The following is a 22,389-nucleotide window of genomic DNA, read 5'->3' as shown; positions in this document are numbered from 1 at the left end:
TTGCCATAGTGGACACATGCCTGCAGCAGTGGGGCTCTGCTTGCCTCACGTGTGACAGTCTCCCCACAGGAAGAAGATGACGATGGTCTGCCCAAGAAGAAGTGGCCTACAGTTGATGCCTCATACTATGGTGGGCGAGGTGTTGGAGGCATTAAAAGGATGGAGGTAAGAGGACAGAGAATGCACCCATATCCACGTGGTGACACTCACTGGTGGAAAACCAAAGCCACCTGCTGAAAACTCATATGGAATCTGGCAAGGGCATGGCTTGTAAGGCATCAGATGGAGAGATGGGAGGTACGGCCTTTTACCTGTACCTCACCATATCTTGCCCACTATTGAGCCAGAGCAGTTCACTCATCCGCTCAAACCCCTCAATGTCACTGGAATAAAATCCAAAACGTTTTTACCTGGGCTTGCAAGGCCTTTGCACATACTGTCCTCATGGGCTGGGCAATAACCATGCATGTGGCTTGCTCTCTCTGCCCCTTCAGCCCTCCCTCTCTCCCCTTCCTACACCTCCCTCCTCTTTGGCCCTCAAAACCCAAAGGCCCTGAAGATTCGGTAGCTCTGGCATTGCACATCACATACAGGTTTGTGACAGCCGTTCTCAAGGGCATCATATTTTACTGTGTTACTTTGTTTTAGTGTATATTATTTATTTTAGGTCCGTTGGGGAGAAAAGGGCTCCACAGAAGAAGGTGCTAAGTTGGAAAAGGCAAAGAATGCAAGAGTGAAGATGCCAGAGCAGGAGTATGAATTCCCCGAACCTCGAAATCTCAACAACAACATGCGTCGGCCCTCTTCCCCCCGGAAGTGGTACTCTCCGATCAAGGTGTGTCTCATTCTACTCAAAAATCCGTCATCACTCCTAATAAAACACTTACATGGTGAGAATCAGACTCTTTTGACATGACAAAATATCAAGCCAAAGTCCAGGTATCACAAAGGAACAAATTTCTAAAATCATGGACTGAAAAGTACAGGTACTTACTTTCTTCATTTCCACATCACCAAGGTTGAGAAGTAGGCCTTTTAATATCACCATGGCAAAGCAGTGGAATGCAAATAGACTATGAGTCAAGAGACCTGTGAAGTAACCTGGAGGATCATTATGAGTTTCTATGACATCTCATAACTTCATTGTAGGCAATCCCACTGTCTAACAAAAATGGCAGGATTCCCCCTGTGCCTTATCACCCTTCCTCATGTCATAACATAAGTCCATTCCCATTTATCCAAGCCTCTTGTGAATGTATCAGGACACACTGGTGGATTACACTGGCCATGGATCTAGAACTCATTCTTCTTAGCTGCAATCAAAACCCCTTTTTTCTCCACCATCTCTCTTCCCCCAGTGGCTCCAGAGCTTGAAGCCTCTTTGGTGGTTTCCTTAACGTTTAGGAAGTTTAAGCCGTAGGGACCAGTTTATGCTTCCTGAAGTTTTCTTTTCTCTTACTCTTGGGTACAATTGTCTTTGAATTCATATGGTTCATTCAATACCCTTGCTCTTTAGCATAAACATCTGCTCTATGTCAGTTGTCAGAGAACACTAGAAAATAACAGCTGAAAAGACATTGAGAGCATCCATCCCAAATCCCTCATTCATTTCACTCCCTCATTTCATATGGGAGGGAAACTGAGATAAGCAAAGTCCTTTCTCTGCCCAGACCTGGAACCTAAGTCTCCAATTCAGACCTATAGCTTCTAGGTATATCTACAGACAGAACTTGGCCAATACCAAGGCCCCAAGTGAAAGACATGTAAGAGCCAGCTTTCCTCACCACAAGCACGTGCACATGCAAACAGACACATACACACAAATGTGTACACAAACACACACACACACATAGCCTTACTCCTCTTCTAGCGACAGCAAAAGTTTTATCATTCATTGAATTAATTGCTAATTTTAGAGCAGCCCTTCTCCTATGAAATCACAAGAAATAACCATTTTAAACAGTGGAGTGAAATTTTATTGGTAGTTGTCTCTTCTCAGCTGAGCTAGCTACACTAATTGCAATGTATTTTCCTTTTGGCTTGCTGTGTTTAAAGCAGTGAGATTTCTTTTTAAGATAAGCCCCCTGGAGCAATGGATTGAACTCTGGAAAGATGTGGGTGAAATGTAGCTTGCTTGAGTAACAGCTGTTTGCTTCTAATTATTTTCTAATGCGCAACATGCAGTGGCGTGCATGCATGTGCAGACAGGAAGGAGCCAAAGAGAATCTCAGAGATGAAGGAGAAAGGGAATTTTCTATTATGTTGTTTTCAGAGATCTGTACTTTGTGACTAATACAACATATTTGGGTATAGCCCAGTTTTAGCCAGGTTTTCATTTCTGTAATCTTGGACACTGAGAGAACATTAATTCTGTTTGAAGAATCCAATTTCTGCTTGAGAGCATGTTATTCCTCTATTAACTGGTGGTGTAAGACTGAGTCTTATGAAATAAATAGAGATGTGGAGGACAAGATTTAGAAAGCCAAAAACATTCCAAACATACACTTGGAATTAGTATCAATTCAATGAGTATTTGTCGTGCACCTACTATGTGCCAGGCCCTGCTGGATGCTGAGTATATAGAGGTTCTCAAACCGAGCTGAATATCAGAAGCAGCTGGGAGAGCTTTAAAAATTGACTTCCAGGCCTAATGTCTCAAACCTACTGACTCACACAAGGCCTTCAAAGGCACACTGGCCCTCACAACTTCCTCACTTTTTCTCATCAAATGAAACCCCTGTTTCCCCAATGCCTCCCTCTCCAAACTTCACATCCAAGCCCCTCTGTTGCCCCGGTTACCACTCCCTCTGCAGCCCTGCTCCCGAGCCTCCCCTTTAGTGCTAGAGCCAGATTCTCATGGTGTGGTCCCTGGGCAGCAGCATTCCCAGGAACCTGTTAGAAATGCACATTCTCAGGCCCAACTCAGATCTACTGCATCAGTAAGTTTGAAGGGGGTACCCAGTAATCTGGGTTTTAACAAGTCACTTAAGAAATTGTCACCGAAGGTTCCAGGCAGTCTAACAGTAAATTCCCTAAGGGTAGAAACTGCGGTGCCTGACAAAGAAGCCATAATCATACCTCGGTGATTTGTCAGGAGTCTCAGCAAGAGGAACCACATTAGATTTCACAGTCCATTTTTACCACTGACACAGCTGCTGGATTAATGTTAAGTGGTTGAGAATCTGAGGGTCAAGGAATCCCCCAGATAACCAGATGGAAAAGACATGTGACCCTGGTGGGTTAAGTCCTCTACAGGCCTCCCTTGTTAGGACACAAAAAAGTGTGAATGCTCCTCTTGCTAGTGGAGCGGTTCATGCCAACACTTACTCAGCTCCCTCTGCTAGATAGGAGATGGACAGTGGCCCATTCGTGGGATTGCCCACGTTGATGAGTCTTCTCTCCTCCAGATTTGACCCCCTAGGGCACCACATGCTTAACTCATCTTTAAATCACCAATGAACAGCACTGTGCCAGGCACCAGGCAGGGACTTCACCATCTCTTGTTAAAGAGCTGAGGCATAGGCTGCAATGATGAAATCACTCCCAGCGATTAGACACTGGTTAGACCATCTTCTCTGGCCCACACAGCCCCCTTTGGTGCCCTCAGTCCAAGGAAGGTGACCTTCCTCTTGGCATCTCCTTGAGGAGAGGAGAGAAAAAGATCATCTGATATGTATCTTTGCCAGGTGGGAGAGAGAAGGGTGGGAACAAGGAGGCTTGAGAACGGAAGCACAGAAAGGCATTCAAGAGCAATGATGTGTGCTGTTTATCCAGAAGAAAAAGGGCAGACTTGCTACCAGAACTCCAGCATTCACACTGTTGAACCAGTTGCATGCGCCATGATGAGCCCCACTTTGGCCACGGGGCCTTTGGACATCACTAAGCCTTAGCCAAAACATTTAGCCTCATGCAGAACCACCAATTCTTCTTCATTTTGTTGACCTTTTTGTTGGATTTATCACAGTCCTGGCAGGAAACAGAAGGCACACTTAAAAAGGTTGAACTAACATAGCTGTGGGCAGGGCTCAGGGTGCCCATAGTGCTGGTAAGGCACCCACAGACTAGCACAGTGGGGTAGGGAGAGGCGGTGGTGTCACTAGAGCCAGTGCCCTGGGGAAGAGGCCACCCTATAGGAGCTGTGGCCACAGAAAGGGAATCAGCAATCTAAATCTGTCCTGCCATCTTTTTTATGGCCCACAAGCTAAGAATGGTTTTTATATTTTTTAATAATTACATAAGTACCTATATAATATATAATATCTTTGTGCTTGTCTCCTGGCCTACAAAACCTAAAATATTTACTCTCCTTTATAAAAGATGTTTTCAGACCCTTGCTCTATATGAATGCAGCCACTGTTGGAAGCAGGGGGTCAGGAAGAGAGCAGAAGGAATGAACACCCCAACCTCTCCCTCCTCTTGCCTTCTCATTCCTTCTGGTGCCACCTATGGGCCCAACCAGTGGGAAACCAGATGGTGCCATCAGCAAAGGTCAGGCTTCCCACGCCTAGAATAAGGAAGACAGAGGGGCAGGGGGCACACAACTCAGAGAGAATAACCATATAAACAAAGCGAACAATGCCACCTAGTGCAAAACTTTCAAGAGGTACTAGGAAGACTTATCTTTCCAGTGAAAGTGGTCAGAATCATATATATGTTTGAATGTACTGCATTTGACTCACTTTTTTCATGTATTCCATGAAATCAGTTTAAGAAGTGGGTGAGCACATATGCTCAGCAAACCCGACGGGGGCTCATTAAGAGAAGGAGCCCACCATGGGCTTCTCTCTACCAGTCCAATTTAAGGCAATGACCACACTTCATCCTTCCCTTATCCCAGGCCCATGACAAGGAAATTTTCCAATATTTGTCCTGAGTTTCCCTTTGCTCAGTTCTCACCCCCTGGATTTACACCATCCCATGCTTCTCACTAGACTAGGACTGACCATTTCAGACAAGCTCGAGTAATAATGCCCAGATATATGATCACCAGACTGATCAAAACCAGGCATGTTTTCAGGTTTGCCGGAAGGTTTGCAGCCCTCAGAGAAACCATTTTTCTCCTTTTCCAGTCAGTAGCAACTCCACGTGGCTAGAAATGACAGAAACGACAGCCAAGTGACAAATGCCAGACTCCGGCTGGCCTAGCAGGCTGGCTGTTCTCTGCAAGAGAGCCAGATCTAGGATGGGGCAGGGCCAGCTGGGCCCTGGGAGAGGGTGGGCTTCTCTTCACTTTCTGTCAGGCCAGCCTGTCATCCCAAACCCACCTTCAGCACCTGACCTGTAATCGAGCAGCACGCAGGCCTGGAACCACCCAGGGTGAAGCTGTACACAGCCCAGGGAGGCCCAGCAGAGCCTGAAGTGTGTCAGACAGGCCTGCTGATGCTGAGCAGACTTCTTTTGCCTCTCTCTGGATACTTTCAGAATGATTCCAAGCTTTTTTTAAACAGGGACTGAAAGGAAAAAAGAGCAAAGCAAAAATGACCCTATTTGTGTGCAAGCATATTGTGTGTAGGGAAAGTTTCCCACTTTATGCATGAGTGTATTTAGTTTGAGGGGAAGCCTGGGTCACAATATTCACCATATATTATAAGGTGTGAAAATTCAAGTGGTAGTCTATAGTGGAACTATAAATTGAACTACCCTCAAAATTATCAACCTCCGACTAACTTCCAAATAACTGAGGCAGACAAACCAGAGGAGAAGACACAGCTGCTGCCTGGCACAAAAAAAAAAACAAGGAAAGGAAAGGAAACCCAGCCATAAAGCCCATGCACCAGGATGCTTTGAATGATGGCCGCATGAACACTGCTGGCCCAGTCCAATTGTTTAGGGAGAAACAAAAGCTAGAGTTGACACAGAATTCCCAGATTGCCTGCCTCTGTGGATTGGAAGGCACGTTCTGAACCTGAGGTACCAGTTGGGAGCCTGGAATCGGTAAATTTCTCATTTTACAGCCAAAATGTGTCAACTTCATAGGAAAGAAAGCCATTTTTAAATGTCAGCTCATACACTCTGGCAGAGGGCCCCAGACTGACGGGGAAGTCTTTGTTTTAGCTTCACAGAAGCAGTTGGGCATCTCTCAGGAGTAAAGACCAGGGTCCTGAAATGCATCCTGTGGAGAGGCTTGTGTGTGTTGGATGCTCAAATCTAAAATAAACAGTGGAGTCAACTCAAGGGCTTCTCTCCAGGCTTTGGGTAAAGCCTAGCAACAAGCTGGAAGAATCCTCCGAGGCAGTTCTGGCCCCAGAGTGATGTTATTAATAACCCTATTAGCTACTGTCTTAAAATGACAGGCTTCTTCCCACATTCAGGGAAAAAAAAGGCTCCAAGAGCATTTGCTGTTCACTTCTCTTTCACTTTAGAGTTACTTTTTCATCCACTTCTTAGTTATAAACATTCTTACTCTGAAGCTTACTTCAGCTCTTGAATAAAAAGCTATGTTATAAAGGAGTAGAATGAGATACAGGATGTGTAGGTTCCCCAGATTGTTTTCTGTGTCACAGAGTGGAGACTGGGTGCATTGGTGGGACAGTCAGAACTCAGAACACTGAGGGTACAACAGGACCTAGCTAGTCTCACTGTGGCCGGAAGAGCCCAGCCGCAGCGGCTCACCTGGGGGAAGCGCGCACCTGGGTGGAGCACCTGCGGCAGGCCGGGCACAGCTCCAAGCACTGTCCATGCACTCTCTCCTTTATTGCACCTGACCCTCAAAAGTACAAACTACTACTACTCCCATTTTCCAGGTATAGAAACCAAGGTAGAAGGACGGTAGGTCACTTGCCTAAATTCACACTGCTAGCAAGATGTTTCTTAGTTCATTTTATTAGCTGCTGAGCATCTCTTCATTCAGGCTAGGAATGAAATCCATTATCAATCAAATAGGAGAGGACTGAGGGCCTGGAGGTAAAAGACCGATCAGGAAACTGTTGGCAGGACAAGTGACAGATGATGGGGGACTGGGCATGGCAGGAGCCACAGAGACAGTGGGGCAGGGTGGATGGGCAGGGGCAGCCAGAGGGCTGTTACAGAGAGAGCAGCCACAGGATGGGGCCCGAGCTGGACGTGAGCTGGTGAGGAGGGAGAGGAGGTAAGAGTGGGCAGTGTCCAGCTTGCGTGTCTGGGTGCTGGTGGTTCCATGAGCCCAGGCAGGGTGTGCAGAAGGAGTCGCAGGCTGGAGAAACATAGTTCAACCTGTGGTATTTGGTTTTCAACACCAAGGATACACCTACTTCCCAACTCAGATGACTAAGCTGAAGGTGGAATTTGTGAGCCATCGGCAGGTAGGGGGAAGTCTGACCCACGAGACTAGACAAGAGCACTCAGGGTGAGCATCAGCAGAGAGGTGTGCCTAGAAGAGGCCGAGGGGAGTTCGCACAACATGTGGAGTGAAGGCAGAGAGAAGGAGCACATGAGGCTGGAAAGGACAAATAAGACAGGTAGGAAGTAGAGAAGGGTGCAGTGGGGAGAGGCCTAGTGCATCAGGTCTCAGAAGAATCAAGTGAAACGAGGCCCAAAGGGGGCCTCAGGATGCCGTGCATGTCCTTGGCTAGTGACGCTTTGGTGGCGTGTTGGGGCCACCAAACACTGCCCTAGAAGCCAGACCATGACATGCAGCAGAGGAATGAGAAAGTGTGGCTTGAGGGAAAGAGGGAAATAGGGTTGGAAGAGCACAAAATGGAAGACGAGTAGCTGTGTGCTTGTAAAGTCGCAATTACTGGATTCTTACACTCTGCGTTACAGTCTCTTCCTTCTTTCTAGAGAGCCTCCCAAATTATCATTTTAATGGCATTACCATGATCATAGATAACATTTAATAAATACTTCCTGTCAGATAAGTATCTAACTTCAATATGTAACTGTCAACCTTGTAGCAAGTCTGTAGCCTTTCAGTAGACAGTATTATTAGCTCCATTTTAAAGATGAGAAAAGTAAGGCTTAGGGAGGTGAAACTCCTTGTCAAAAGTTGCAGAGCTGGTGAGGGGTACAGTCTGAATCCAATCATTTGGTGCTTAACTATTACACTGTGATCTGTTGCCACAAAGACACATAATTACTACCCACTCTCCTGGTGCTATACATCTAGGTGGTTTCTGCTCTTTTGCTTGCATTTAGCTTTAAATTTCTGCATTTTCTTCCAGACCCATCTCACTGCTCCTCCTTTGTTAAGCAGTTGAGTGGTTAGCACACAGTACCCCTGGGTGAGCCAAGTGACAAGCCAAATCCTGGGAGTCCCCCAGAAAAGAGAAAGAAAAAAAGAGGCATTTGTCCAGAAAATCCACCTGGTTATATCCTGAAATATAAATGCTTATCCCAAAGAATGTTAAAGAAAAACATTTAATTGATGATTGAAACAGTTTAATGCAAAAAACCCTGCTGAAGACAGCAGCAGTCCTGTCCAGCATCCTCAAGTCATTTCAAAATATTTTTAGAGGCTTTTGTAAATACTTAGCTGAAAGAAATAAGAGACATTATACTTAGCAAGACAAAGTTTAACCCCCAAGAACTCCAACAACAGTTTATAGAAGTTCAAGGGCACATTTCTTGTATCTGAATATAACCCACCAGAAAATAATTTTCAATCATGAAATCTTCAAGATGGTATTCTTCAATTAACACTGGCACTGCAAAAGCTTTGTGTCCAGGAACATGGGGTCTCTACACTTCCCCAGCCTTTCAGCACTCTCCTTCAAAGACCTCTCCAGATCAGTGTTTTCAAACATGCTTGACAGAGATCCTAGCAGGAAATAACTTTTGGCTCAGGATGGCCCTAGGTGTGCATATGCCTGCACATACACATGCCTCTACATGTTTAACTGATGCAAATTTTTCACAAAATAATACTTATCCTTACCTTATGCAATTAATTTCAATATTTTCCTTCCTATTCTATTTATATCTTAAAATTTCTGGTCCTAATACACAAAATCATTTCATGGGGACTTGAAGAGTTGCAATCCACAGTTTAAAAACTCTGTTCTAAAAGCTCTAAGTTAAAGCACTCCAGCCCGAGGATCTGCACAAGGACGAATCTGCAGTTGGTATAATACCAAGTATGAGAGCTTTGGAATTAGACATGAGGTCCAATCACACCTGTCCAGTTTATAAGCTGTGTGCCTTTGGGTGAGTTAGTTGATCTCTCTAATCCTCCATTTCCTCTCCGTAACCCTTCAGGACTTTGGGAGAAGACACATGTAGAAGCACCTGGCCCAGCACTTAGTAGCACTAAATGCATTCATTCATCCAACAGATAGCTATTGAGCACCGAATGCTGCCCTAGGGTTGGGTATGACAAAACTCAGGACACCTCTGTTTTCCTGGAACTGGCATCCCAGCTGGCAGAGGAACAGACAAGCAAATAAGCATAGACTATGTGAGGGAGTGGTAAGAGCTGTATTAGTTTTCTATGGCTGCTGTAAAAAATTACTGCTAACTTAGTGGCATAAAACAACACAAAACTCATTCTCTTACAGTTCTGAAGCCCGTCCCTCTTGGGGACTCTAGGAGAGAACCTGTTTCCTTGTCTTCTCCAGAGTCTAGAGGCTGCCCACAGTCATCCGCTTATACGCGCTTCCCCCTGCAAAGCCAGCAACAGTGGGTGGAGTCCTTCTCCCATCAAATCACTCTGCCCCTGCTTCTGTTGGCACATTTCCTTCTCTGACTCTGCCCCTCCTGCCTCTCTCTATTAAAGATGCATATGGTTAGACTGGGACCACTTGGAGATTCCAGGATACTCTCCCCATCTCAAGATCCTTAACTTAATCACATCTGGCCATGGAAGGTAACATACTCACAGGTCCTAGAGAACAGGACACCACCTCTGGAGCTGGAGAGAATGAGATTGTTCTTACCATAAGAGCCAACAGGGAAAATAAGGCAAATAAGACACCTGCCTGTTGATGGAGTCACCAACCAGGGTTAATACGAAGAGCAAAGCTAAATAAATGTTACTGTTTTCTCAGGATCTGCAGTGGCAGAAACCAGCCTGCATTGAGCATGTCTGGGACCTAGAATGGCTAGAAGCATTAGACGCCCTTTAGCACACACTTTAGCCCTCAGTCTCACTTTCTCAGATTCGGTCAATCATCACAACGCCAAAGGGCTTGTGATTTTTGGTAATTTGTCCCTTGAGCATGGGATTCCTGAGCAAGTTGTAGGTGCTGAGTGAGCCCAGGGGACAGCCAGGGGCCTTTACCTGGTCTTGCCCTGTCGACACTCCTGTTTAGTAATTTTCCTGCATTTCTCATCATTGTTCCATTTGTGAACTCTAGGCAAGTGGGAAGAAAAAACATCAGTGAAAGTTGGTAAGATTGACTTGTGCCCTAATGCTATGCCCAGAAATGTGATAAGGACCAAAGCCATGAGCCCGAAAGAACTTCTGCATGTCTGCAAACTTGGGGCTGCACTGAAGTCTCAGGTGTACCCTGCACTAGCATCCGGGTCCTCTGCTATGTGTCTCTTCTCCTGCATTCCTGAAGCCCACATTTTGAACTGAGGAAGTGGAGAGTAATTTATCCTGTCTCTACCACATTGCTGGTGGGGTGTTGTTCACGTGACTATATAATCTGGAAAGTTCTACCTGTCTGTGCTGGCCTCTGGTCTGCTTTCATATGTGACCTTGGTGCATGTGTTTTATTTCAGGGAAAACTTGATGCCTTGTGGGTCCTGCTACGGAAAGGATACGATCGTGTGTCTGTGATGCGTCCACAGCCAGGAGACACGGTAGGAGTCATTAGTGGTGTCCCACACACACATTCTTTTTCTCTTTTCCACTGACTTATTGAGCTAGAATAACTCAGATATACAAATCCTGGTATTGTTTCATGTGACAACTCAGATACTAATTTTCAAAATTCTGGTTTTTACAAGACTTAAGCTTTTACTTGCTTTTCTGAAAAGGATTTTGACAGAAATATGTTGGGTTTAACTTCCTAGGACTTGAGCTCCTTAATTTACAAGTACATCAAGTGAATAAAACAGGGCCAGCTCTTACTTTAGGCAGTCCCAGGAAAGAGCCAGCTGCTCCCCAGCCATACTGGGCAGAGGTGATGAACAGGGTGCCAGAGCCACCAAACGGGGTGGCAGAATAGGGGCCACAGGAAACTCCCACCATCTTCCAGCGGGTGTTGGGCCCAGCTGGGCTGGGACCACAGTAGGACCTTCTACCCTGGGGAGGATTTGCCCCAAAACTCTCAGGGCCAAGCCTGGAGTGTCTTCAGCTCTCCTGGAGTTAGAAGAGGGGGCACCTTAGAAACAGCAGAGACCTTAGAAACCACTTAGTCCATGCCTTCATTTTGTAAGTGAGGAAAGGGAGCATAAGAGAAGCTGAATAAATTGTTCTGTTCAGATAGTAACAGTGCTGGAAGCAGCCTCAGTTGTGCTGATAATCACATCACTGCTGTGTCTTCTTGGAAGAGCTAGTCTCTCCTCCATAAATTTTGTAAAACAAAGCTTGGACCCAATTCTCCCTCAACTACTAGTGACCTGCATCTTCTATCCACTTCTCTATGAACCAGGCATGTGAACCCAAAAGCAAAATAAGGGTGTCTAATTTAGAGCTCCTTTCAAGTCAGGCAGAGTGGGGTTTAATCTCACCTTTCTCCTGGCCGGAAAATTTGAAGGAAGTCATTTAACCTTTCTGAGCTTCATCTTTATAAAGTAGATGATAATTACTTCATATGTGGCTGGTTGGAGAAGGTAATGTTTGTAAAGCATTGGGCCCAGCATTGAACACATAGTAATGCTCAATCAGGAGCAAGTATTATTATGATTATTTACTTTGTGCTTTTCTGCTGTCTGTGAGGGGTTGATGCAAAAATTCAAACCATACTGCTATGATGTGTATTGGATGTACCCACTTACCTGGCCCAACACAGCACAACTAATAAAACACAAGAGCAGACCTGTTAGGCAGGCCCTGCTCCCTTTACTCCTGGTGACAATTGAGGGTTCGTGGCTGAGGCGATTTGCTCTGAGGTTTCATAGCTTGTGCAAGCGACCGCCCAGTTAACTCTTCCTGCTCTGGGTTGTGGCAGGGACAGCATGCAAGTCTGACATGAAAGAAACCAGGTCGTATAAACGCTGGGCCAACTTGGCCCTCATGGCACATGGAATTTATATTTTGTCTGTGAAAGTCAACAAGAACACAGGGCTGTAGCAAATTTTAAAGTACAAACTCTGCAGTTAACAGAAATTAGCCTAGGCTATAAACTTTGTACTCAGGGTGGCATTTGGTCTTATAAGTTATACATCTGGTTTCTGTGGAAAATTAAGCACTTTTAGCATACATGAGACTCACCTAATGGACTGAAAAAAACAGTAAGATAGCTAAACTCAGGTTCAGCAGCTCTATTTTTGTGACAGAAAATGCTGGTCAGAGGGACAATCCCATTTTTTTTTCAAAGCAACTGAAAAACGTCTCCTTTCAAACACATGAACATTCCATTCTCCACTGAACAGTTCAGCAAGAACAAATGCATAAACTGAGTCAACCTGAGATGTGGGAGGGGTGTAGGCAAGAGGAAGGACAGAAATATTATCATGTATAAGGTACAAGAACCAACACTATTTGGGGGCAAAAGGCTGACTGGGCAAATCCAACAATGGAATGGAATTTGCATCCACAGATGATGGAGAGGAATACAATACCACCTTGAATTTTCATTCTCCAATCACCGAAAATAATAGATTCGAAGTACAGGAGGTCTCTAGCTAACCATTCTCAGCACTGTCACAAATTATGAGTGTCTAGCCTCCTTTTAAACAGACCTTCTTAAAATAAATCCTGCTAAAATTTTAAGACACACGAGAGAAATAGATGCAAAGAACTGTGTCCTTGCAGGCATGGCAGTGGCCACAGACATCTTGATGTACACATAGAGTAACCCAGGAAAGGTCACAAAGGAATGGGGATTCAAAGCTGCCTGGAGGCACCTCATGAAAGAATATTCCAGGGCATGGGAGGACTATTCAGTAGCTTTGTCTGCATGCTTATTCTCTCTTGTTGTGCATAATATTAGGAGACTCACTGTGGACCTGCATTACTTGAACAGTGATGACTCTGTAAGAATTCTTCCGCACTGATTTACGAGTTGACCACATTTTCCATAAACTCAAGATGACTACATCCAGGCATGTGCTCATGAACAAGAGTCACAGGTTCTAAATTTTTCCTTTAAAACAAAAACAAAAATCACCTAATTACATTCTCAGTTACATTCTGAATTGTTTCAAACACATGTTGACCTCACAGAACCTGGTAGCTCTTCCCTCTCAGTTCCTGTCTGCTCTGTCCTCCCTGCAATTGACCCATCCCAGCCCTGCAGATGCAGTCAGAGGCCCACCAACAAAGCCTCTGAAGCTGCTGAAGGAGCCCAGTGCCTCCAGCCCCCACCACAGAGCCGAGGGCTGGGGGAGGCCAGCCCAGAGCCACACCCTTCCCTGGAACTGGCCAGACACCAGGTCAGGGAGGACCTGAATGGGTGCCTGACTGCCTGCTGTCTGCCACTACCATCTTCCTTTTCCTGCTGTGGCAGCTCACAGTCCTACTGTTCCTTGGAGCCCACCAGGAAATCCCAGCCTAACATACAAGAGAAAGTGCCAGAAGAAACCACTTACACAGCAAACCAACAACACATCTGATTCCAAAATTTAGAGTGCCCTAAGCATATGATATCCTTTGCTTAACCATCCCCTGATCCCGGTTTAGCTACTCCTGTGCTCTTTCTAAAACAAATCTCAACATGAATTCGAGGCTTCAGACTTGCAATGACTAGGAAAAAAGCCCCAAGTCCTTAACTTGATTTAGAAAGGCCTCCCTTTCCATCCCATCAGGCTACCATACCAGGTTTCCTCATCACTTCAAATAGGCTCGGCTGAATGAATCGCTCACCCTTCCTTTGCCAGAACTTCTGTGTCACTGTGCCTTTGCATATTCCAGTGTCTCTGCCTGAAATGCCTCTGCCTTTTCTCTATCTAGTGACCTTCTATCACCTTGACAAAATTGTTCATTGTCCCCCTGGTGTCCCTATAAACACAAAGAGTCGCCCAGCAGGCCCACACTGCCACGGGGCCTTGCCAAAGCAGAGTGCACTCGGAGACTGAGCAAGAGGGCATGGAAGTGAGAACCTGTGTCATGAGCATTTCCCAGGATGGTCTCTGAGGCTTCCTACACCTGGGTCACTCTTTGCACTCAGAAAATTTGCTCACCTTTCAAGAACAAATACCTGAAGCAGTGAGAATGTACAGTCTGAGAAAGGAGACTTCCAGGGATCCTGAGATACCTGTTCATTAGGTAATATGTCTCATTCTGTACCCTGTGTTTAATCACTTAACTAAATTCAAGGAGTATCTCCCATGCCATTACATACCCTTGTATATTATCATTTTAATGGCCATCTCATTTTCTATTATTTATCTGTGACATAATATTTCTGCCTATCTTCTCTTTTTTGTATATTTATTTCCAAGTACTTACTTTCCTAGGTGAAGCGTAATCAGTCTTCTTGTTGCCAAATCAGTGTATATATTCATCAGTGTTTCTTAGGATAAGCAGCCAGCTGTCTGCGGGACCAAACAGCCTGCAGAATTTTACAGCTTCAATACATATTGCTCAATCAAACACTGCATGGATTAACCCTCATTTCAGCATTAAGAAAAGCCCATCTCCCCAGATGCTCGCCAACATTATTAAACCTAACTATTGGATAGGTGTTAACTTTATTTGCATTTTTCTCATTGAGGTAGAAAAACATTTTTAATGCTATTTTCTTAATGCAATTTTGCCAGTTGCCATACATGCCCTTGGTCCATTCATCCAGTTTATCCCACTGTCAATGGATATTTTAGCATTGATCTTTATATACTTATTTGCATAGCCCGTCTTCATTCATTCATAATCAGAGGTTTTGAGGACCTGCTCTGTGTCAGATCCTGTGCTGTGTGTTAAGTATGTGTTGCTTACCTTGTGGAACTTCAAGTCTAACATTTCATATATAAAATAGCCGAAGTTGATATTCATAATTTCTGCCCTTGATGTCAAACTTAGAATGGTCTTCCCTACTCCAAGAAAAATAAATTTTCACAAAAATTGTCTGTCTACCTCAGCCTTAGTTTTTGGTGGTAATGTGAGCTGGCACCTTTTCTGAATCTTCCTGGGTATTTTACTGTAAATTTAGAAAAAGTGCCTTGAGAAGCGATATCATATTAAACCAGATGTCCTGGAACATTGAAGTCTTTGAAGTATGGAATGTGACCTGGATTTACTCTAGATCATCCCAAAGGACTGAACTAGAGCCACCAGTCAGAGTTATGGTGAAGCAGAATTGGTCTTAAAGAATTGAAGTACTGGAGTTTGTTTCAACAGAACGGGCTGCCTCAGAGACAACTGAGCTCCTTGTTATCAAACCGGATAAAGCCAGTTGAACCACTAGTCCAGGATATAGATCAGTCTGAAGCGTCCCCACTCATTTTTACTCCAACTTGAGCTCCCCACCCACCACGTGCTCCAGGAAGGAGGAACGCGCTGGGGCTGGATATCCTTTGTTTGCAGCCACTTGGTTCTGCCCTGGGAGGCACGTGCATTCCATTGCTATCACAAGAACAAAGTACTAAGACACACTCTGAGCTTGTTTTGCAAGGCTGAGCCTCCTTGTGATCAGAAGAGACCCAGGAAACACACACGTAAGTGTACATAAACACCGTTTGGAACTCATCTGAAGCACAGCCCCAGAGGTTTTGAAATCCCCGCCGGGAGCTCCACCCGCTGGGCCGCCGTCTGAACAACTGTTTCCAATGAGGGAGTTAGGCTGGCCACGTGGGCTCTGGGTCTCCCTGTTGTCAGAGATGAAAGGATGGTCTGGGCAGGTCATCTCTGAGGGAGAGAGGGTCCTCAGCCTGGTCCTTGGAAAGCAGGCGAGCCTTCTCTAACACAGGCCGACTGAGAGCAAGCGTCTGCACGCTGTCCCTTTCGCTTTTCAACCTCCTTCACATTCCGGCGCTGCCTCTTTCTTCTTCCCTCCTTTCCTTGGCTGCCTTCCCTCAAACATTCTTGCATCAAACACAAACATCCACTGTGCTCCCTCTAAGAACCCATCACTGGGCTGGGCTTAAGGAAGCCAATTAGAATAGGACTTAATTCCGGATTCCTGAAGTTCAGGGTGATACACAAGAGAAGAGAAGGTCAAGGACTGTATTAACTGCAGGTGGTTATCCAAGCACAAATCCATTCACAATAACTTTGGGCATAACTGTGATCTCCCTTTTAGAGGGCAGAAACTGAGGTTCAGGGGAGGTTATTAACTTTCCCAAGGACACCCAGTCAGAGAGGGGCAAATCTGGTGCTTGACTTCAGGACTGTCAGCCTCGAAAGTCCCCACTAGGGATTCCTTAAATCCTTTCTGTATGCAGCAGATACTTGCTGAGCACTTCCTATGAGATTAGCCCTGTGTTTGTGCTGGCTTCTCACCAATTACTAGGCTGGGTGGGTCCCTGCCTTTGAGGAGCAGGGACAGTCAAGTCTCCAAACATTACTCCATGTGCAAAGCACTGTGATAGAGCTGAGGTGGGGGGGATACGCCCAGGAAGGGCATTTCACCAGCCTTGGAGTAAAAACTGCCTCTAACAGGGCGTTCAGGCTGAGACCAGAGGAGAGCTGTGAAGGGAGAGTGTTCCAGGGGGAGAGAAGCCTGAGCAGGAGTCGGGCGGTGGGCCTTGGTCCCTCCAGCGAGACCCCAGGGGCAGGGTGTGGTGTGGAGAGTGCTGTGAGAGGAGGCAGCATGGGGTGCTTGTCACAGGAGCCCACTCTGAGGACGGGGGGGGGCGGGGGGGTACAGTGGAGATCAGATTTGTATTTTAGAAAAGTCCCACTGCCTGCAGTTTAGAGACGATGGCAGCCTGAACAGAAGCAGGGGTGGGCAAGGAGGAAGGAGGCTGCATTCAAGAGATGTTGAGGAACAGGAAGGCTGGATTTGATCACTGACTGGCTGCAGAAGACAAGGACCGCCACAGGGCGGCCAGGAGCAGGGCCAACACTAGTGTGAGGCAAGCAGGGCGACTAGGGCCCCCACTTTCAGGAGGCACTCGCTCTGAGGGTCAGGCACGCACAGGTTGGCACGTGATGGGGGCGCCAAGGCAGTAGCTGGAGACAGCTGGAGTGGAAAAGGGCTCCTTGTTGTATTAGGCTGGGGACTTGAGCGTGATTAAATGGTCATGACAGAGGCCCAGGAGAGGAGGAGATTGAAGAGCAGAGCCTTCAGGAGCCCTTTGGGAATGCTTAGGAGAAGGGTGCAGAGGACCTAGAGGCCAGGAAGTGCCCCTCTCCCTTCGTGACTTGGGTGGCGGAGCCCAAGGCGGGCTCTCAGGTATGGGTGAGAGGGCAGGAAGCCGGGGCGCCTGTTTGATGGCTTCTGTCTTCCCCTTGATGAGGCCAGCAGAGTCTGGTGGGCAGGGGTGGAGGTCCAGAGCAAGAGGACAAGGAGGAAACTGGCTGTGCCTTTGGGACCCCACTGCCCCTGTGGGTCACCGCTTTCTTTACTTCCTGGGTAGATGTCTCCACTTCACAAAGAAACAGGGGTCATTCAGGATGCAACGTTACAAGCAGTTCACCTCAGAACTCCACCTTCAATATACTGCTGTAGTTTTTTTTCTCTGTGGCAGAATGGAAATCATGATCTTCTCTACCTAATGAGCCGTGCTACCTGCTGGGCGGGGCTTTTTGTTCTGTCTTGTTTTGTTAACGGAAGTCTCCTACTTCTCCAAGAAGTTAATCCCACAATACCTAACAACTACCAATAAACTAGTGTTATAGCAGTTCATACTCAGCTACCTCATAAATTACTTAAGAACAGGATCCTTGTCATGTGTAAATACTGTGGTATATCAATACCATGGCTGTCAATAAATATTCCTGGTCAGAATTAGGTTAAAGCAACAGTTCTGGAGTTAGTCCCTTGCCCTACCATGTACAGCTGGGTGACCTTTTCAGGTCATTTTACTCTTTAAGATCATTTCCCTCTTTCCAAGGAATTGTTTGCAGGACTCCCCGGTGCTTACATGTACCAGCTGTGCCCTGTGCCAGAGGTTCAGCCCACACTCCACTGGACAGTCAGGCTCCCTGGAACAGGTGTGCGTCCCACCTCAAGACAGGGACAGGGGTGTGCTTCCTGATTCATGTAGGCTACTGGGGACCCCATCATTTGGAAGCAGAAAGCAAGTAATTTCCTCCCAAGGATTGCTTTAGATAAACATTTGGAAACACTGCTCAGTCCAGTGGGTTCTCCCAACTTTATCGTCCCTTGTAACATTCTTTTCACCATTTCTTGTACTCTCCAGGGAAGTGTTTGCTTAGTTAATAGAGTTTAACCCTATATTATCGTATTTCTTTACTCAGCTGTGATCATAATGTATGTAATTTAATGTGTAAGTCTTTCATTTAATGTAATCCTATAAACATAAGAGGAAAACAATTTTTAAAATCCTTTTGCTTACTAGGTAATGAAAATAATTTAAAACCACTGTTTTTTGTGGGCTGGTAAGACATTGTTGCCTGAATATTGGCAGTTTTAAAGCAGTTGGGTGACCGTGTAAACCAGTGAACATTCCCATTTGAATTCCTGCTTGTTGGTGAAACAGTGGAGCCCGCTGGCATAAGTACTGGCATGCCAGCTCTCAAACACACACCTGAGCAACTTGGTGAAAGCTTGGGTGTCCAGAATACACAAAGGTGGTTGACATTCTGTCAGAAGTTCATACAGATCCTGCAGTTCTTATTGGTCATTTCTCTTTCAAAGAGAAACCTTGTGCATTTGAAACTCTGAACTTCAGTTTTCCTCAGAACTTACTCCATTGCCTCTCTCGTTGACTCCTCTGTACTAATAACACTGATTGTTGAAAATAAAGTAAACAGAGCAGGACCTGTTTACTCAATTCACTGAGTATGATCATTATCAGCAAATGGTTGCTGAGGTGCCTTGAAGAGCTCTGTAGAAAAGTCAGACAAGCATGAGATGTGGTTCCGACCTCAAGGAACAGACAGACTGGCTGAGGAGACAGAACAGATGTTGGTCAAGGTTATGCACTGGGCAGACCATGAGAAAGCAGAAAGAAAGGAGAATGACAGAGAAAGGACAGTGGCTGGCAGCCTGAAGGACAGGAGGCCTCCTCAGAGAATGGTAGGACTCTATGGGGCTTTGGAGGAAAGTTGGGACTTAGTCAAGCAGACAGGATATAGTAGGGCGGAAGTTTTCTGTCTCCAGAATCAGGATGCAGCCCTTACCTGCCTGTGGCCAACCTGTGATGCAATGAAAAGACATCTCAGGGTGGAGTGTAGAAGGTAAGTGGTGCCATATAAGGATGGAAGGTGTACATGATGAGATTTCACCACCCTAGTGGTCAGATTAAAATGTTTGGTCTGAGTTCTATAACCATTGTGAGCTCATCTTCATCTGGGATAAATATTATAATGCCAAATTGTATTGTAATTTAAGAAATTTAATAAAAAGTTTCTCAAACATTTTGGCCCAACTAGATATTAATAGTTGTTAATTTATACATAAAATTTGGCCACAGATGCTTATATAACAGCCAGATTAAAGCCATTCTACTAATGTGCAGGAACAATGGATCTAATGTGTTGGAAACTAATTAATAGGCCATTGCAATAGTCTGAGCATGGAGCATGAGGCTTGAATTTGAGTGGTAACACAGGAACTGGAAAGACATAGATGAAGGTGGCACCATCCGAAATTAGTTCTAGCATGGCATGGAGAAAGAGTGATAGTTTCAGCATCAGGAGATCCACACTAAACCCAGTGCTACCAGGTGTCCATGGTTAAACTACTCAGCTTCACTGAGCTTCCATCTCCTCTTGCATGAAAGTGATCTAATAATCCCTCCTTCTTAAGGCATTGTCAGGATTAAACAAAGTGACAAATGTAAATAATTCAAATAGCTGAGAGTTTGTTTTCTTCCCTCTGAAGACTACAGTTGACTTCAGAGAAGTTTAGTTACATCTCAACATGGATGAAAAACTTCTCAGACTTAGTGTCTCATAGTGACTAAAAGAATCAAGTTACCTACAAATTGAAGACTGTATGTGAGGGTCAGTCTTTTCTTGCATAATAGACAATAAGCTTGGTATTGGCTTCTTACATTGAGGAAACAGAGTTCTTGAAAATTTCTAGCCACATTTCATACCAGCCCGTAAATCCCCAACAAATCTGAAGAGAAAGTGCAATTTGCTGGCCACTGACTCCTGATCTTTTATAAACTTTTGCGAAAGTAGATCATTTAAGAAAAAGAAAAAAAAAAACAAAGAAAAAGAAGCAAATCATAGGAAAAGTTCCTAGAGGGTGTGATTTATTTTGGCAGAGCGCCTTCCTTGGATGTTTGAATTCTCAGTAGGGTTTGTTCAGTTCTCACCCTTGGACTCTGTCCTTTACTGTCTCATTGGAGCAGGACATGAGTACTTAGAATTCTTGGCTTACTTTCCTGAATTTAAAAACTAAAAAGTTCAAGACACCCTATGTCCACAGCAAAAACTAAACTGTACCCCAAACCTGCAAAGTTAACTTTTTTCAGAGAAATCAAACCCAAAGTTGATAATCGCAAAATATACCATCTTGCAATTTTTTGGCATGAACTTCCTTCCCCAGAGTAGGAGTTCCATCTAAATAAACATGTAAAGGCAGCTGATGTGGCTGAAGTTCCTCTCCCTCATCTCCCTCTCCCTCTCTTTCCAATCCCCCATGATCTAACCCCTCTTTTTCTACACTTATACACACTTATACACTCATCATTGTCATCACCATCATCACCATTATCATCATTTTATAGCTTCTCTTAGGGCTTTCATCTTTGAATTGCTTCATCTCCCAAGCAGCTGCAGCAACAGAAGGTCAAGCCCTGGTATCAAGTTGCAAATAGCAAACAAAGGAGAAATAAATACCAGAGGCTAAACAAGACAGGGCTGGGTAATAAAGACACCCCTGTTCAAGTTCTCTGACCTCATTTTTCCTTCCAAACAAAATCAGGATTGAGGGAGGTAGGGCTTGGTTCTAGTGTCAAAATTTCACCCAAGTGTATAACATTCTAGGAAGTTTGCTACTTTGTTCAAACGTGATGTTTACGTCTAGCCATTTGGCTGCCATGGGGCTGTTCCTCCAGCTGCAGGCATTGGAAAAGATCATCTCTAAGGACAGCCAACAACTAGGTGATAGTCCTCAATTGATAATCGTCCTCATCCAGGCTGGCGGGGAGTTCTGTTCTGGCTGAAAAGTGTTGGACTGACTCATAGATGGCAAAATCCAACCTAAGAGACAGCCTCCCGAATTTGACAGTGTGGAGGGGAACCAGCCTGCTGTAAAGCATCCACAGGTACATCCTCTCTTGGCAACTCCATGACCACCCACCTCAACCTAACCCTCAGCCTCAAGAATGGATTGGGGATCCTCATAATCCCAATCCCTTCATTTCAGAGGTAAGAAAATTGAGGTCCAGAAAGGTGATGGAGAGACTGCCAAGCACTCTCAAGTACATTTTCTCATCATCACCATCTTAATGTATCTCCTTTTTGCAGATTAGGAAGATGAGGCTTGGATAAAAAGTTCCCTGCTCTGTTCAAGGTCACAAAGGGCATGTGGAAGTGACAAGACTAGAACCCACCTGCCCTGTACTGCCTGGCTTTCCTTCAGTCCTCACCCTAGGCCAGGAGAAGAGGGTGGGAGTCATAATTGGGCTTGCTCTCTTGAGAAGGGAAAACAGACCCAACTTTGGCAGGCAGAGCTGGTCCCTGCCACCCAGCCACCTCCCCTCTGTCCTCCTACCTTCTCCCTCCTCCTAGCACCTCTCCATTTTTATACCCAGGTTTATAGATGACATAACCACTGAAGACCTCCCACACAGACCTGTCCTCCTGCACAGTGTGCTATGCTCCCAAACTCACTCATGTTTTTTGCTCTCCCTGATGCCACCTCTCCCTGCCTCCACCTTTACCACCAATACTGTGTCTAGGACAGAGTACACTCAGTCATTCAACAATTAGGTCTTGAGCTCCTTCTCTAGAGCAGGCACCAAGGTAGGCAGTGGGGATTTAGCAAGAATGAGACAAGGTCTGTGCCCTTGTGGGATGTGTATCAAAGTAGTTAGAAAAGCACCAAATTTCAACTTGATTAATAAGTGGTATAGAAGCAGGGGAGTTTGAGATCCCATGGAAGCAAAGAGCAAGAAAATTTAACCCAGACTAAGGGATCAGGCAAGACTTCCATAAAGGAGATGCCATTTGGCTGAGACCTAAAGGATGAGCTCTCCCAGTGAAGTAAAGGAAAGGCCTTCTGGTTGAAAGAAATAGCATGGGTGAGGGCCCAGATGAGAGAAGAACTGAAAAAAGAGGCCCAG

General features: G+C 45.4%; 1 protein-coding gene across 1 annotated transcript in view; it reads left to right on the top strand.

The window, feature by feature from the left end:
* Nucleotides 1-22,389, top strand: part of ANTXR1 (ANTXR cell adhesion molecule 1) — a 221,256-nt gene that overhangs the window by 163,043 nt on the left and 35,824 nt on the right. The window contains exons 15-17 of the mRNA XM_036908236.2: nucleotides 70-165; nucleotides 668-835; nucleotides 10,639-10,719. Coding sequence (XP_036764131.1) covers nucleotides 70-165; nucleotides 668-835; nucleotides 10,639-10,719 — 345 coding nt within the window. The remainder of the gene's footprint in view (nucleotides 1-69; nucleotides 166-667; nucleotides 836-10,638; nucleotides 10,720-22,389) is intronic.

Source organism: Manis pentadactyla, chromosome 2, assembly GCF_030020395.1.
Source record: "Manis pentadactyla isolate mManPen7 chromosome 2, mManPen7.hap1, whole genome shotgun sequence".
Taxonomy (NCBI): domain Eukaryota; kingdom Metazoa; phylum Chordata; class Mammalia; order Pholidota; family Manidae; genus Manis; species Manis pentadactyla.
Note: the sequence above shows the minus strand (reverse complement) of the source record. Positions and strands in the feature narration are given on the sequence as shown.